The sequence below is a fragment of the Theobroma cacao genome, chromosome 8, assembly GCF_053813885.1.
Source record: "Theobroma cacao isolate CCN51 chromosome 8, ASM5381388v1, whole genome shotgun sequence".
Classification (NCBI taxonomy): Eukaryota; Viridiplantae; Streptophyta; class Magnoliopsida; order Malvales; family Malvaceae; genus Theobroma; species Theobroma cacao.
In genome coordinates this window covers 7,958,440-7,976,467 of record NC_142646.1, presented here as the reverse complement: position 1 = coordinate 7,976,467, position 18,028 = coordinate 7,958,440, and the positions used below count along the sequence as shown (strand labels likewise).

The 18,028-nt window shown below is 32.7% G+C and overlaps 1 protein-coding gene across 1 annotated transcript; it reads right to left on the bottom strand.

The window, feature by feature from the left end:
• Positions 1 to 12,198: 12,198 nt before the first annotated feature.
• LOC18592466 (2-oxoisovalerate dehydrogenase subunit alpha 1, mitochondrial-like) lies at positions 12,199 to 17,817 on the bottom strand. The gene is made up of 9 exons (XM_018126329.2): positions 17,352 to 17,817; positions 14,382 to 14,522; positions 14,120 to 14,302; positions 13,602 to 13,759; positions 13,391 to 13,490; positions 13,175 to 13,286; positions 12,944 to 13,083; positions 12,638 to 12,823; positions 12,199 to 12,524 (listed from the first exon to the last, which is right to left on the bottom strand). The coding sequence occupies exons 1-9, from the start codon at positions 17,640 to 17,642 to the stop codon at positions 12,357 to 12,359; spliced, it is 1,479 nt and encodes a 492-aa protein (XP_017981818.2). The 5' UTR covers positions 17,643 to 17,817; the 3' UTR covers positions 12,199 to 12,356.
• Positions 17,818 to 18,028: the final 211 nt, after the last annotated feature.

The window sequence follows — 18,028 nt, the reverse complement described above, 5'->3', positions numbered from 1 at the left end:
CTTTCGAGGAAAGGATCGCACTCATCTAGTCCGTGCTCAACTCATTACCAATATGTTATTTCTCGATTTTTTAAACACCAAAAAGGGTGATAAAGAAGCTTGAGCAATTATGAAAAAACTACATATGCGGGAACTTAGAGAAGAGAAAGATGGCAAAAGGTAGGTGGAAAATTGAGTGTAAATTGAAAGTTATTGGTGGATTGGACATTGCAAATTTATTGCATAAAAATTTGGCACAATTGAGGAAATGGTGATTACATTATGGGTTGTAGGAGAATGCATTGTGAAGACAACTCCTCATGGAGAAATATGGAGCCAGTAAGTTTCGATGTATACCTTTAGCATCTAATCCTTTGAAGATGTCTACCATATAAAGACACATCATCAAGCTCAAGGATATAGAGGGATTAGAGAATCTAATAGGAGCCAAAGGATGTCGATGGGTGGTGGGTTGTGGAAGTGGGGTTTTCTTTTAGTAGGATAAATGGTTGTTGGCTGAGTACCTTAACATAACATATCCGAGGCTTCTCTATTAGAAAAATAGTATAAGAAAAGAAGGCTTAAGGTGCTATAACACATTGTTTTTTGAAGAGTTATTGCCTACTATGGGGATTCATAGACAGGATACAACAAGCCTATTGTATAATGCTTTTTGACAGTTGAAGTATGTTTTAGGAATACAATTTCTTTTATGAACACTAATAGGTTGTGTTTATTGTATTTCAATAGATGTGTCTGTTGTTGTTTCAACAAATGCGTCTGTTGCAAACACTGATCAATTAATCAGTGTATTTCAACAGTTGTGTTTGTTGAAAACACTTCTATTGTTTTAAGAGTTATGTTTTAATCTTGAACAGTCACATTTGAATAAGACTTTCAGTATTACAAACTATCTAACAATCCTCCACAAGTTTGTAATATTAATAATAATATGCATAATATAAAGTATCTTGAAGATTTGAACTATCTATTAGTGTAGAAACTTTAAAGTTAAGACAGAGTTATTGGTATCACAGGGATTAAACCACATTCCATATGTCATAACTAAAAATATTATACACATAGCATTATTTAATTGCTTTAAGATTCTGCCAATTGCTTTAGGACTTTATATGGCCTTGTACTAATCCCGATTTCATGAATATTTACAAGAGTAAATCTTTCTAACTATTTTTTAAAGCGGCACTACTTCAATATTCATATAGGTGAAATTTGTCATTATGTCCTTGTTACTACAAGCATTTAACATTTCTATTAAAAGCCTTTTGCTCATCTTCTCCTTGTAACAGCTGTACCGAATATTTTAGAATAAGGTTATTTAATATTAAAATTCAATACATAAAACAACATATATTAACTTCTTGTTACCCATTGAACTTTTATTGTTAGTTTTACTAACTCAAAATTCGGTTTCCATTACCAACGGATTTAAGTTAAGGGTTTTAATCCCATTCCACTAGATGTTGAGTTTACAGCCTCTCTTAGTAATGCTCTGGTAAGTGGATTAGCCAAATTCTTGCAAGATTTAACATAAACTGTTGTTACAACGTCATTTGATAATAATTCTCTTATGTAGGCCTGTTACAGACTTGTGTGTTTAGACTTTCTATTATAAATCTTATTGTGGGCTACACACATTGTAGTTTCACTATCACAATATATAGAAATGGCTAGCATCGGTTATGGCCACAATTTTATATCTTATGACAAATTTCTCAGCCATTCCGTTTCTTTTTTAGCAACTGTTAATGCTAAAAATTTAGATTCCATTGTTTAATGCGTAATACAAATTTGCTTCTTATATGCCTGACTAATGGCACTACCTCTTAAGTTAAAAATCATCTTGATGTGGATTTATTTTCATTAATGTTGGTTGTCCAACTAGCATAAGAAAATCCTTCTAAAGTATTAGGAAAACCACTATAACAAATTTCTAAATTTTTTGTTTTCCTTAAATATCAAGTACTCTAATAATAGCCTTCCAATGATCTTTGCTAGGTTTACTTGTAAACTATGAAAGTTTGCCAATGGCAAAGGCTATATCTAGTTTGGTACAATGTGCAACATACATTATGTTGCCTATAACACTTACATATTCTAATTGTGCCATCTCTTTCACAATTCTTAGTCAATTTTATACTAGAATAATATGAAGTATTAAACTCTATGATTTCCAAATGATTAAATTTGTGAAGAATTTTCTCTATGTAATGTGATTGATTCAATGAATTCATATTTTTATCTCTTCTAAATTTAATTCCCAAGATTGTATTAACTTTATTGAGATATTTCATTTTGAAAACTAAAGTCAAATATTTCTTGGTTTCAACAATTCCGAGCATATTTGTAACAAATATCAACAAATCATCTACATAAAGACGCATGATTACACCACAGTCTTTTGTAAATTTAGAGTAAATGCACTTATCTGCATTATTATGTATAAATCCATTTAAAAGCACAATACTATCAAACTTTTTCATGCCATTGCATTAGAGGTTGTTTTAATCCATAAAGAGATTTGATTAGTTTACAAACCTTTGTCTCATTTCCAAGAAGTAATAAACCTTCAAGTTGCTTTATATATATTTCTTCATTAAAATCTCATTTTAAGAAGGTAGTTTTAGCATCCATTTCATGTATATGTAATTTATAAATAGATGCTAAAGCCAAAAGCACTCTTATGGATGTTATTCTTGCTACCAGAGCATAAGTATCAAAATAATCAATGCTTTTTTTATGTGAAACCTTTAGCAACTATTCTAGCTTTAAAAGTTTGCACCAAACCATCTGTGTTATATTTTCTTCTAAATACCCATTTATAGCCTATAGGTTTTTGATCTAGGAGGAAGATCAACCAAAACCCATGTTCTGTTTGACAAGGTTGAATCCTTTTCATCATTTATTATTTCTTTCCAAAACGCTACATCCCTGAAGACATAGTTTTTTTAAATGTTTTTGGATCATTTTCAACATTTAATAAAATAGGTATTTTTTTATACATTTTAGTTCCACTTCCTTCCACAAGGAATACTAATGCTTGCGAGTAAACGAAATTTGGATCTAAATGCTTTCTTTTTTTGGCTCTTTGACTTCTTCTAGGCTCAATTTGAATATCATCCTTTTTTTTTACTAAATGTATCATGAGAAATCATATCACTTTGGTCACAACTTGGAATGAAGACATTTTGTTCACAATCAAACGTATTATTAGAGTTATACAAAAATTTATTTTCAATAAACTTAACATGTATAGACTTTACAATAACATCTTATTGTAAATCTAAAATTCTATATGCTTTAGAATGTTGAGCATATCTAACAAAAACACCTTTCGTTGCTCTAGGTTCAAGATTTGTTCTTTATGATTTAGGAACTTTATAAAAGGCCAAGCACCCCACACTTTAAGATATTTCAAGTTTGGTTTTCTTCCATTCCAAAATTCATAAGGTGAAATCTTAATACTATTGGAAGGAACTCTATTTAGTATATGACATGTTGTTAATAAAGCCTTACTCTATAAATCATGAGATAGATGTGCATTCAATAACAGAGTATTTGTCATGTTAATCAAAGTTCTATTTTTTTCTTTCAGCCAATCCATTTTGTTGTGGTGAATAATGAGCACTTGTTTTGTTGGAATGCCATAAAACTCAAAGATAACAATTATCATACGCAATGAAAAATTAAATTTAAACATACCATGCCATGTTACCACCTATGGATCACCTTAGTGGTTTTAATACAAACAAAACTAGAAGAGAAGTAATTAAAAAAATAACATTACCTTTACTAAGTGATGTAGCTATCACGATGGTACCTCTTCCTTATCCAACCCATGAACACCACAAAGGGAGCAAATAACTTGAGCCATTCAAATGCTTGGCCTTTTATAGTTGCATACACGGTTGCACTTGAACCTTCGCAAAGAGGGAGCTTTCTCAACTATGCCTTTGTGCTAGCAAGGTGGACAACAACTTGTCCTCTCCACATAATCACACTTCTCCTAGCCAAATCACAAAGTTGAAAAAATATTTTTCAAGTCACCCAAGAAAGTGTGCGATTAAACTTTCTTGTTAGTTTTCTAACGACTCAAAAAACCTAACTTGTGATAACTCTATGATCTAAGTTATCACTTGTGTGTTTCACTTATTATTATGAGGAGTAGCTGAAAAGTGAAATTTATATCTAGGTTAATTAATTTCTTCAATTGCAAATAAGGCCTCAATATTATGACCCCTTATAATATTGACACAGCACTTAATTATACTTTTTTTAATTAAGTCCTTGTAAATTAAAATTAAATTCAATTTACTTTATTTGTTTGCAATTAAGGCTTTAATATTATAACTAATTATAATATTGGCCTTATACTATTGAAGCATTGATTCCCAATCTGGTTAAATATTTGGCTAAAACTAGCTGAAAATTGAAAGTTGAAGAAAATTCCCAACATGGGATCGTTTTTATTTTGATGCTGATTTACTAAACACTAATGAGTTCTGTCATTTTTAAACTCTTGTAATTAACATAGTAAAATAGGATGTATGTGTCATTTGAGTCTTTTGTTGTAGGCTTAACAGCCACGTTTACTGGGTAGTGTACTAGGTGGTTTAGTTACAGTTACCACAACACAGGAAACAAAGGCACGTTGTTTGTGTCTAGAAAAATCCTCTTAGATTAAGTCTTCCAAGGCTGAATCAAAGGATTGAATGGTTTAGGTGATTATAAATACTTGTGATTCTCAGATTTGATGTCTTCATCCTTGTTTTCATTTTCTTCTTTGTTCTTCAAGCTTTCTTCAAATTTCTCCAGAATTAGTTTAGCTTAAAATCTTCTACATGGTATCAAAGCATCATTTCTTAGAGGACATGTGATCAAAATCTTTTGCAAAGTCTTCAATTGATTTTCTTGATTCAACCCAATGGCTACAACCGGTTTCGGTGCAGCTGCTCCTCCGATCTTCTTTGGTGATAATTATATTTTTTGGGCAGTCAAAATGTGCTCCTATCTTAAGGCTTTTGACTTGGGGGATGTGATAGAGTCTGGTGAGATACCAGTACAAAGGCATGTCAATCCTACTTTAGCCCAAATCAAGCAACACAGTGAAGAAATGGCTAAGCAATATAAAGCCCTTATCTACCCTTAATCAGCTATTTTAGAAATAATTTTTACAAAAATAATGAACTATGAGGATTCGAAAAAGGTCTGGGATAATTTGAAGGAAGAGTATCACGACAGTGATGGAACAAGATCTATGCAAGTGTTGAATATCTCAAGACAGTTTGAGCTGATGAAAATGAAGGAACATGAAGACATTCAAGACTATACTGACCAGCTCTTAAAGCTTGTGAATCAACTCAGACAACTTGGAGAGGAAGTCAGTGACAAAATAATTGTTAACAAAATCCTAGTCCGCATTTTTGAGAGATTTGAAGCAAAGATCTCCTCCCTTGAAGACTCAAAGGACTTGACTAGGATTTCTGCTAATGAGTTCATCAATGCTTTATTAGCCCAGGAGCAGAGAAGAGCGCTTAAAGGTGAAAACTTTGTTGAGAGTGCCTTAGTGGCAAGAACAAAGGGCTTGAAAGTGAAAGGAAATAGCTCAAAGAATAATGATGGAAAATGTAGCAAAGTTGAAAAGGGAAAGAAGGGTAAAGCAACTGACAAGTACCCTCATTGTCCCAATTGTAAAAAAAGAAATCACATAGCAAAATACTATTGGTACACGCCAAATGTCAAGTGCAAGGCCTGTCAACAAATGGGTCATGTAGAAAAAGTGTGCAAGGCCAAGAAGTTAGTAACAAATGATCAAGCTGATGTAGCTGAGCAAACTGAGGAGAGTGAAGAGGTTCTGTTCATGGCTAAAATGGGTGAAGATTCTACCAAATCAAGCATCTGGTTATTGGATAGTGCTTGCTCTCATCACTTGACAAGTAACAGAAATTTATTCTCCTAGTTAGATACCAATTACAGTTCTAAAGTGAAAATAGGAAATGGTGAATTTATGAAAATACTTGGAGTAGGGACAGTGATTGTAGAGATTGAATTTGGTTTGAAAATCATTCACAATGTGCATTATGTTCCTGAAACAAATCACAACTTGCTTAGAGTTGGACAATTAGCTAGAGATAAGTATGCTTTATTGTTCAAAGAAAACTATTGTACAGTGTTTGATCCTTGTGGAGATGAAATGTTCACTATTGAGATGAAAAATAACTGTTATCTTGTGAACTTGGCTAAATCTTCCTACATAGCCTTGTATAATGAATATGATTTATCTTAAATATGGCACAACAGATTGGGTCATGTGAATTATAATTCACTGACAGTTATGGCTTCAAATGAGTTAGTGAAAGGTCTGCCCAAGATAACTAAGCCAAATAAACTGTGTTCTGTTTGTCAATTTGGAAAACAGACTAAAATGCCATTTCCTAAGGTTAGTAAGGGAAAGACTACTATAAAGCTGGAATTGATTCACACTGACATTTATGGGCCAATGAGAACACCATCTCTAGATGGGAGTAAGTACCATATCCTATTTATAGATGACCTGACTAAATACTGGTGGGTATACTTCATGAAGCTCAAATCTGAGGCCTTGAGAAAGTTTAGGAAATTCAAGGCACATGCTGAGATTACTCTAGTATGCAAATCAAAACACTTAGGAGTGACAATGAGAGAGAGTACACTTTAGAAGAGGTCGAGAACTTTTTGATAGAATTTGGGGTTCAACATCAGCTCACAGTTACATACAGCCCTTAGCAGAATGGGAAAGCTGAAAGTAAGAACAAAAACACTTGCAGAAATGGGCAGATGCTTACTTTACCAAGTGCATTTACTTAAAGAGTTTTGGGCTGAGTCAGTAAATATGTCCAATTACATCTTGAATAGGTCATACATAAGGGTATTAGAGCATAAAACCCCATTTGAAATGTGGTTTGGATACAAGCCATCTGTTTCACACATGAAGACATCTGGCTGCTTGTGTTACTCAAAGATACTTAATGAGAAAATATCCAAGTTTGACTCCAAGGCTAATGTGGCTATATTAGTTGGCTATAGTGAAGTTTCAAAGCAGTATAGAATCTACAATATTGAAGCTAAAAGGATTGAGATCAATAGAAATGTCAGATTTGATGAATGACAGTATTGGAATTGGGAAAAAGGAATATCTAATAGCTTGAAGAAAATGATCACTTTAGATGAAGAATCAACACAAGTTAGTTCTGGTGATGACTCAAACATTGAAGATAAATAAAAAATGGTAAGAGGAACTAGGAGTCTTGAAGATATCTATAGTAGATGCAATGTGGCTATTTCAGAACCAACAAGTTTCAAAAAAGCTATTTTAGACAGTAAGTGGAAGGCTACTATGGATGCTGAAATGTCAATGATCATCAAGAATGGTACTTGGACATTAGTTGATAAATCTTCTAACAAAAATGTGATTGGAGTTAAGCGGATTTATACAACCAAATTAAATCTTGATGGTTCTATAAATAAGTATAAAGCCAGACTAGTGGTCAAAGGGTATGCTCAGGTCTATGGGGCTTATTACTTGGAAACTTATGCTCCTGTGGCCAGACTCAACACAATAAGAATGCTTGTAGCACTATCAACCAAAGAAGAATGGAAGCTATTTCATCTATATGTCAAATCAGCTTTTCTAAATGGTTATTTGATTGAAGACATTTATGTAGATCAAACCGAGGGATATGAATAGTAGAACTCTGAAGGTAAGGTTTGTAAACTGATAAAAGCCCTATATAGCCTAAAACAAGCTCATAGAGCCTGGTATGACAGGGTGGACAAGTATTTCAAAGACCAAAGACTTCAAAAAAGTATCAATGAGTCCACTTTATATGTGAAGAAATTAGATGGGAAAGTCTTATTTGTTGTGGCTTTTTATGTAGATGACTTACTACTTACTGGTCTTGAAAGTAGTTACCTAGCTGATTTTAAAATTCAGATGATGAAGGAATTTGAAATAACTGACTTGAAGGAGATGAGCTATATTTTGGGGATGGAAGTGCAACAAGCTACAGGACAGATTTTCTTGCATCAAGCTAAGTATGTTAAGGACCTGTTGAAAAGGTTCAATATGAGCTTGTTTAAGGTGGTAAGCACTCCTATCATTATTGGAGCTAAGTTTGGCAAAGAAAATGGTTCTACCAAGGCCAATGCACAGATTTACAGAAGCATTATTGGATCTCTCCTATACTTGTCTGCTACTAGGCCAGACATAACGTTTGCAATCTGTTTGTTGTCAAGGTTTATGCAAGAACCTTCACAAATACACTTCACAGCTGCCAAACAGATTCTAAGGTATCTCAAAGGAACTCTAAACTTTGGCTTGACTTATGTTAAACAAGACAGTGGTAATCTTATAGGCTATTATGATAGTGATAGGGTGGGGTCATTGGATGATTCTAAAATAACAGAAGGATTTTGTTTTTCTTTTGGGAGTGCTATTTTTGCTCTGAATTTCAGAAAGGAACAGGTTGTAGCTCAGTCCATGGTGAAGCAGAATACATTGCTTGTGTTGCAGCTGCAAATCATGCATTGTGGTTGAGGAAAGTGTTGTTGGATTTAGGATTTGAACAAAGTTAAGGCACTCTGATATGTGTTGACAATTTGTCTGCTATTTCAATTGCTATAAATCCAGTTCAATATGGGAGAACTAAACATATCAGGGTCAAATATCATGCCTTGGAGAAGTTGTAAAAGAGAATGAAGTTGAGTTGAAACACTACAAGACTAAAAACTAGTTGGTTGACATTTTTACCAAGAGCTTGGGAAGAGAAAGGTTTGAGCATCTCAGATCGTGTCTTGGAGTTCACCAAATTATGAATCATGGGGCTATGTTGAAGTACTGATTCCCAATCTGGTTAAATATGTGGCTAGAACCAGCTAGAAATTGAAGGTTGAAGAAGATTCTCAACACGGGATCGTTTTTAGTTTGCCGCTGATTTACTAAATACTAACGAGTCCTGTTGTTTTTAAACTCTTGTAATTAACATAGTAAAAGAGGATGTATGTGTCATTTGAGTCTTTTGTTGTAGGCTTAATAGCCACGTTTACTAGGTAGTGTGTTGGGTGGTTTAGTTACTGTTACCACAACACAAAAAACAAAGACAAGTTGTTTGTGTCTAGAAAAATCCTCTCAGATTAAGTCTTCCAAGGCTGAATCAAAGGATTGAATGGTTTTAGGTGATTATAAATACTTGTAAAGTAACTGTTATTGTGAGTGGATTGTGATTCTCAGATTTGATGTCTTCATCCTTATTTTCGTTTTCCTCTTTGTTCTTCAAGCTTTCTTCAAATTTCTCTGGAATTAGTTTAGCTTAAAATTTTCTACATATACTTACTTAAACTATTTTAATTAAGTCTTTAGAAGTTAAAACCTAGTGTATGATTTAAGTCCAACCTAAATCATCACACTCATAATTTAATTCATAATGCAACTTATTGTGTGTGACCCATTAGGTTCCTAATATATTGGCAATGGACTTGAATTATAATTTTTATTAAATTAGTTAATTCAATTCCATAGACCAAGTTTGGCATCTAGTAATGTATCATGGCCATCCCATTGTTAAGAAAGTCAAAGGGTTTTTTGGCAACTTTTTAGTGTACAGTAAATCAGTGTAATTCATTCCCTCTCCTATGACCTTCCTCAGTCTATTAGCTAGTACCTTAGCAATGATCTTGTAAATACTCTCAACTAGACTGATAGCCTAATAGTCCCTAATGGATTTTGGGGAACTTCATTTGGAGATAAAGGGTGATAAAAGTGGCATTTACATATCCGTCAATATTCTCAGTCTCAAAAAATTTAACCATGAAGCTCATTAACTCCTTAATCACTTGCTATTGTTTCTTGAAAAAATTAAGGTTGAATCCATCCCGTCCCGGTGCTTTATTCCTATCACACGAATCAATGGCTTCCCATAGCTCTACCTCTATAAACTCTTGTTCCAACTCCTTTGCTTTACCTTTCTCAATGACTTTAAAATTACCTCTCATCTTTCTAACTCCAGCCACTCTATCTTCCTTACAAATCATCTCAAAGTAATATGCAATCTTCTCCTTGATCAGTTGGGGTTCCTCAATAATTTGATCCTCCATTTTAATACAGGGATGAAGTTTGATCTTCTAGAGGATGCCATTGAGTAGAAAGAACTAGTATTCCTATCACCCTCCACATGCCACTTCACCCTCAATTTCTGATGCCATTCTCTTTCCACATCCCTATGAAGTTTCCACAATTCCCCTCTCTTTGTTTTCACCAACCATTCCCTTTCTGATATCTATCTGTTGATAATGGTGTTATTATGATGTGCTAGGTGTGTAGAGTACGCCAGACCACGTTTCAGTCTTATTTGTGCAATGGTTGATGTTTGGGGTTGGATGGCTGTGCCTTAGTGTGTTTCCAGTTGAAGGAGTATGAGATTTCTGAGTGGCATTGTTGAATGACTGCGTTATTTTGTGTATGTGTGGAGTGTGATACTTCTGGTTTGATAATGGCTTATAGTTATGAACTGCTAACTATGGAAGGGCTTACTTGTTAACAAGTGTATGCTTTGCGGTTTTTAATATCTATTTAATATGTTGTATGATCTATTTAGGTGTAAATGTGGGAAGGATCAATAGTGGATATCCTGTTTTCGTTATGGTCCTTCGTAATGCGGTGATTTGGATTTTTGTAATGTGTTCCTTAGGTGTGTTGTGAGATGCTTGACCACACTGGCGTTCTCTCTTCCTTGTTACTTGACTAAGTCAATATAATGTATCGTCAATTTCATGATAATTAATAAAATCTAATCTTTCATTGAACAAATAATAATAATAATAATAATAATAATAAATAAAATAAAATAATTTAATCAAAGGAATTTTTAATTAGTTGTAAAATTTAGTTTTTGTAATACAACAAGGAGGAAAGGATCAAAGGAGGCAAACGTTCTTAAAGAAGAAGAAAAAATAATAGATATATGATGTCGAGGATTTATTACATATTTGATAAACATTTTAAAGATTGGTAATATGATAATAAGTTGGTATACCGTATATGCATGTCGACTTAGGTTTCTTGTTAGTTTTATTTGCCTTTTTTACTTTCAGAATATTAAAAATAAGTTGGTATACCGTGTATGCATGTCGACTTAGGTTTCTTATTAGTTTTATTTGCCTTTTTTACTTTCAGAATATTAAAAATAAGCTTTTGGAGGATAAAATACATGATTTTTATTTTCATATAGACAACTATATTAGAACTAGTACTGCGTTTTAATTATTTTTTTTCATTTTTTTAATTATAATTACCTTTTCTTTCTATCATTTACTTTTACTTTTGAGTAATTTTTTTTAGAAGTAAATAGTAAAAAGAATAACCATGCTTTATATATTAGTCCAAGGAAGAATACAACTTTTACCAGTGTAATAAAGGCTAACTCCAAAAAGAAAGGTTAAGACCAAATACTTGTACTACTTATCTTTCAACTTGTTTTTAACATTTTACTTCTATTTTAAGTAAAAAAAAAAAGGTAAAAATTAATAGCAAGAAAATTCTATAGAATATTCTTTTGTTTTTTCTGAATTATGTAACTTATTACGTAACAGAATATTCAATTTTGGTTAGTTTTGGACAAGTTTTGATTTTTATCTTTACGAGGGAAATAGAAAATTTGAATCTAACTCTTTGACTAAAACATTTATAAATTATAATGCATTGACAACCACATATGTAATCCTAATCCCTGAGTTTGAATGTGTAGTGTTAATTAACACCTACCTTAGCAAGTGATAATAATCGGGTTTTAGAACTGGATTTCAATTATATTTATTTTAATGTTTCAATAGTTAAGGAAAACATATAAAAATTGCCTACTTTGGACCATCGTTTGTCTTCTTACCATTGAACTTGTTCTATGCACATTGTCCCTCATTTATTGTTAATTCCTCGGTATAGCATGTTCTTTGCTTGTTTATATATTTTTTAAATAAGTTTCATCAGTGGACAAAACTGCACGCTTGGGTAGCCAACACGAATTTATGCAAAATTTCCGCAGTTCTCAATACGAATTCCAGGGGTTTTCTGCAATTACCAACCATTAGATAGTGCTTTGATTCTGGTACGTCTCCTTAAGATGAAAAGCCTTCAGGATCCTTGCTCAAAGAAATGCCAAAAGCACATGCATTAAACCTGGATAATGCTTCATTGACATCGTCACAATACTTGTACACATAGCAGTCTTGAGAATTGAGATGGAAATTTTACAGCTTCACCCCTCATACATTGAGAAAACAACCTTAGTGTCTCCCCCCCCCTCCTTTAATAAGGTGAAGAAAATCTAGACAGAAACATCAGAAGGGTAGTCTTTTGGATGTCTGCTGATAGTTTCTCTCAGTTGTTTCTCTTGTTCCTGAAGGTTAGATGGTAGATGATCATAGACATCAGAGAATAACTCTGTAAGTGGAGGCTTCTCTGTTTTCTCTGCCACCTGAATTGCTTGTAATAACTGCAGGAAGTTTCCAATGTTTTAGAAAAATAACAATAATCCAAAGTCTGGCAATCAATCTTGATTATTATAAGCAAAAAATAGACTTGTTTTTTTTTTTTGGCAGTGCTCACCTGTTTCCTGATACTCTTTCGAAGCTCAGTTTCTTGTTGTTCACTCCACCAACCATTACTTTGAACCCAACATCTAAATCTGTTGACAGGGTTTCTAGCCAATTTCCAGTAGTCAATTTCATCAAGCGCTCGATACTTGGTGGAATCATCAGACGTGGAATGGTGTCCTATTCTGTATGTAAGGGCCTGAAAGTAACATCCAAGTTTAAACACAGAATAAATTACTCCAACAAATTCCTTAGCATTGGAAAAGATTTGAATTGGCAAGGTTTTTGCCACTTTGTCATATGGCTGGTGAGACCTCACCTCAACAAGGATTGGTCTCTGTTCATTTATAGCCATTTCACGAGCTGCAGAAACTGCACTGTAAACAGCAAGAGCATCATTACCATCCACCCTGATGCTTCTAATTCCATACCCTTGACCCTTTACAACAATGCCATCACCTGCCAAAGACAATGAATTCTACATGAGTTTCAAAGGCTGGAAACGGCAGAGGAGCTCTCTTTTAGAAAAGAATGAGGAAAGAAAATGTACTTCGAAACTGTTCTGATACATGTGTACTGATTGCCCAGCCATTGTTGCGACAGAAAAATATGACAGGGGCTTCCATAACTGCTGCAAAGTTCAAACCAGCATGAAAATCTCCCTGCAAAAAAAAAAAAAAAAAGAGTCAAATTATGAGTAAGTAAGCAAGTAAAATCCGATTTCCTGGAAAATGTAGTGACTAGTATGAGATTGTTGTATATTTACTTCGCTGGTGCCACCATCTCCAATGTATGATACTGCACATGCTTTTTTGTTATCCATCTTAAGAGAATAAGCAATGCCAGCAGCTTGAGGAAGTTGTGTCCTGCAAATCATGACATGAAATTTTTTTTTTTTAAATTAAGATTATAGTTGAGGACAATTTATGCAGCACAAACAAATTGTAGCAGTTTAATATGGGGTCTAGAAGTCTTACCCAATAGGGGATGAAATGGTGAAGAAATTGTGCTCTTTAGACCCATAATGAATTGGCATCTGCCGGCCTTTTCCATGATCAGCCTTGTTACCAAAGCACTGGTTGGCGAATTCTTGCAGTGTGAAGCCACGCCATAACAAAACTCCGGGCTCACGGTACTGGGATGACATTAATTGAACAATGCATTAGTTCTTTTTCTTCCTCTGTTTTATATCATCCTTTGTCAAATATACTTCCATTATGTGACCCATGAAATTGTGTAGCTCTTAAAATCTCAAAAGTCAAAATGATAACAAAAAACATTCTCTCTGTTTTTCTTACTCTGTAAATCCTTAAGGCTTAAAAGAATACACAACATCTAAAACAGTGACATCAGACTAAGCAAATCACCCCCAAAATTAATTAGGTTTTTTATTTGAGTTTGGGAAAATGAGAAATGGAGTAATTTTTGTCTGCAATGATATATATAATATAATAGTGTAGCTTAACTTGGAAGTTGAAAGTCTCTAGTGTTTAACCTGTGGCAAGATAATGTCTTCTTCACCAAGAGCAGCTGCAGATGCTATGTTAATTGCTTCTTCACCAGCTGAGGTCATGTAGAAGGATATTCTTCCCTGCCTTTGTGCTTCATAGAATATGTTGTCCATTATTTGTAGAGTCACCATGTCACTGTACATTTTTACTGCAACTTCCTTGCTTACCTGTTATATTATTTTATTTCCTTTTAATTTCGTGATATTTTGAGTTTTGTAAGTAAAAAGAAAGAAAGAAAGAACGAACCTGTTGCAAATCACTGTTCATATTTATTATCTCTCCATCATCATCCAGGACCCGATAGCAAGGTATTCTCTTGTGTGAAGATTCTGAGATGAAATTCATTTCCGAAGTATATGTAACTTTGCCTCCAGGAAAGTCCAGTGACTGCCGTGCCAACACATTTAACTTTTACAATTAACATTCACTTGAACTTATCTATACTATTGATTGTAGGCAATTTTCGGTAACGAATTTCATTGACAATATGCTAAAGTCTCTCCGTAACCCTTTAATTCTAATATTATCTTGTAGAAATACTACTATATTATACTTATATAAGGTTATCTTTATTTTGTAGCTAGTTTAATAAGCTCGTTTAGTGGATGTTTATATTTATCTTTGATTTTTTTTCATTTTTCATTTTTTACTTTTTGTATTCAGTGTTTTTACAAAAATTAAAAATAAAAATATCAATCAAACAAAAGATAAATAATAAAAACAAATTTTTTTGTTAATTTTATTTTTTCCTTTTTTTAATGCATGTAATTCTTAACTATTTTCTCAACTCAACTTAATCTATTGTTTTCATCGTCACTTTTGTACTTTGCTTTCTTTTATTTGAATTTTATTTGTTGCTTACCTTGTATGTGGCTTGTATTAGGCAGTATAGATCGATCCGGTTTTAGGCTCGGACTCACCTTAAGGGCTCAAAATTTTATTTTATTAATGAAAATTATTAATATTTAATTTTAATTGCGGAATATATTTAAAAATGTTAACATATAAATAATATATTTTTAAAAAGTTTTAATAGTAAATTTAATTTAAGTTAAATTTATTTTTTAAAGGCTTGGACACTTTCTCATTTAATTTTTTTATTTAAAAAAATTGAAAATAATTCATTTAAGAAAGAATATATATACCAACGATTGAAGTAATTAATTGAATAAATAATGGGTTGGTGACGTTTGTTTTATTCATTTGTGGCATATGATATGTCTAAAATTCAAATTGTTGGCTTTGATAATATTTGAACAAGGAATTTTGAAAGTGAGGAGAATATGGTGAGAGAGGGCCATTGCAATATTGATGTAATAATAATGAGTGCAATTTGTGGATAAGAATTGTGAAGCAGATAAGGATGATGGATTGATGTGGTAGAAGAAACAAGAGTGGGGAAGTGGACATTGAATCATTCATGATTCATCAACCAAGACACTAAAGCCACACCCTTTCTGATTTGGTCCCCACCACTTCAACTGTGAAACGTCTTTCGCCTCAATTTGTCGCCTTTTCCTTTTTTGAGACAATCTCGATTGCTCAAGCTATTTCGATAACGTTGTTCTTGTTTGTTAGTTCCAATTACTTTTCGATTTATTTATTTTTTAATATATTATTGAAAGTATAATTTATAACTTTCCTAAGCTATTTGTACATTCTAAAAATATAAATGATGATTAAAACTATTTAATAAAAGAAATACATATGTGAGAAAACGATTGCTTCCTTCTTGATGCACGCATGCATGCACGTTTCACAGGTTTGGTTTTGTTTTTTTCTTTTCTTTCTTTTTGGAAACTTAGTTCATAAAATGTGATAATAAATTAATGATATAATCCGTTAAAAAAATATGTATGAATAACGTAGATTTGTTTATAAATTTTAAAACTTTCACTGTAAACAATTTGTTTGGGATAAGCAAATAGGCGTGAGTATTGTGTTTTTCTTCTTTTAAGTTTGAAGAAAAGAATTTTAAAAAAAGATACGAAGCAAATCCTCGGCAGATTACACGCTGGCTCACGCCCCTTGCACGTGGGGCAATATCAACTTCGATTATTTGCTTGCATTTCACGTGTTAGTGTACCTATAACATGCTTTCATCTACATCGACCAGTGCATTTATTCTCAATGGATAGTTAGGTGTATGAATTTTCTACTTAATAATCACTTCAATTTTTAACTTAAAGTTTAAAAAGAAAAATATTTTACATCCATAGCCATAAGTAACTAATTTTAATATGTTCTTTATATATAATTTGAATAATATAATCTAGAGGTTTTATGTGTTTTGATGCGTATAACTTAGAATCTTATATTGTCTTTAAGATAATTATGTCCTTATCATATAGTGATAGGATTATTGACTATATATATATATACATCTCTAAGATTTGACAAAAGCACTAAAAATATTATAGTAAATTTGAAATTTTTTATTAAAATTTTAGGGAAAAAAAAGAATTTGATTCAAAGAGAAAGATAGAAAAAGAAAAATTTTTTTGAATGATTTAATTTTGACTTTAAATACTTATTTATAAATAAATTTATAACTAGTCATCACTCATCACTATTCACCAAAAGGTCATTATTATTCATTAAAAGTTATTAACCTTGAGTTTTAAATTATTAGACATTTTTCATCAAAAGTTATTATTATTCATCAAAGGTTATTATTATCTTTGGGATTTGATCTACTAAGCTACTTCTGTATTGATTAGTCTCCTTCCAAATAACGTTAAAAATTAATTTATTATGTACTACTTGCATAGATATCTTCTCTCCTTCAACTTATTATTTTTTTTTTGGAGTACGTTTAACTTATAATTTAATAAGACTACTTTCTCCAACATAAAATACAAAAAGGTGTATTTTTTTTGTTGCAATATACATATAAAAGGGTTACGCCTATTCTATCCAAATTGACTATAATAATTTTTTTTGTGTGTGTGTGAGTAGCAACAGAACTTTTAAGAATCAAATTAGTCATATTTTTAGAATTTGGTTACGTTGGTGTTGCTAGTTAATTATGTTCTTAGCAAACCTTTTGATGGTTTTTCTATCCGAATGGTTAGACCACAAGTTCACCAGTGGAATTTTGTTTTGAAGGATTCAACGAGTGGAATTGGTGTGTACAATTCCGACTAAAAATAAAAAGACACACTCGCATGCAAACACAGAAAGGCAAATAAAAAAAAGGCAGGCCAAGAGAGTTACCTGTTCATCATCACTATCGCTAGAGAAAAACGAATCAAGCTGCCCTTCAGCTACGGTGGACTTGAAACGCTGAAGAGAGAAAAGGGTAGCCCTGTTGCATGGCAATGAATGCAGATAACTACAGTTCTGAGGAACAAGCCGGTGACTGCTCAAGGACGACAGACTACAACTTTGCACGGTAGAGCTCCAAGAACTTTGCTTAACGACAGCGCCCCCCATGAAACCTTTATTCATGCATTTCCTGATGTGGTTGGCGATAGTTCTTGAAGATCTTGTCCACCAAATCGCCATGGAAATAGGAACAAAGGGTTTTGTGTTTTCGTGCTTTCTTTTCTTTTGGCTCTATATATATATATATATAGAGCTGGCTAGATTATATATATTTATGTATAAATGTAAAGAAAGAAGAAGAAAAAATGATACGAATCAATATGAAAGCACACAAGGATGGATTGGAAGATAATAAAAGAGCAAAGTGAGGTGGAAGAGATATCTTTTGTTTAATTTGTTAACACACGAGAAGGCGGGAGAAGATATGCTAGCCTAATTGGTTGACATGACATGACATGACAGGTCATACATGTGTTGTTCCAATCTTAATTAACGTAGAGTCATTTGTTTATTCCAATAATTTATGCCTTACGAAAAGGTAAATTCAGAAGTTGATAATACACTCA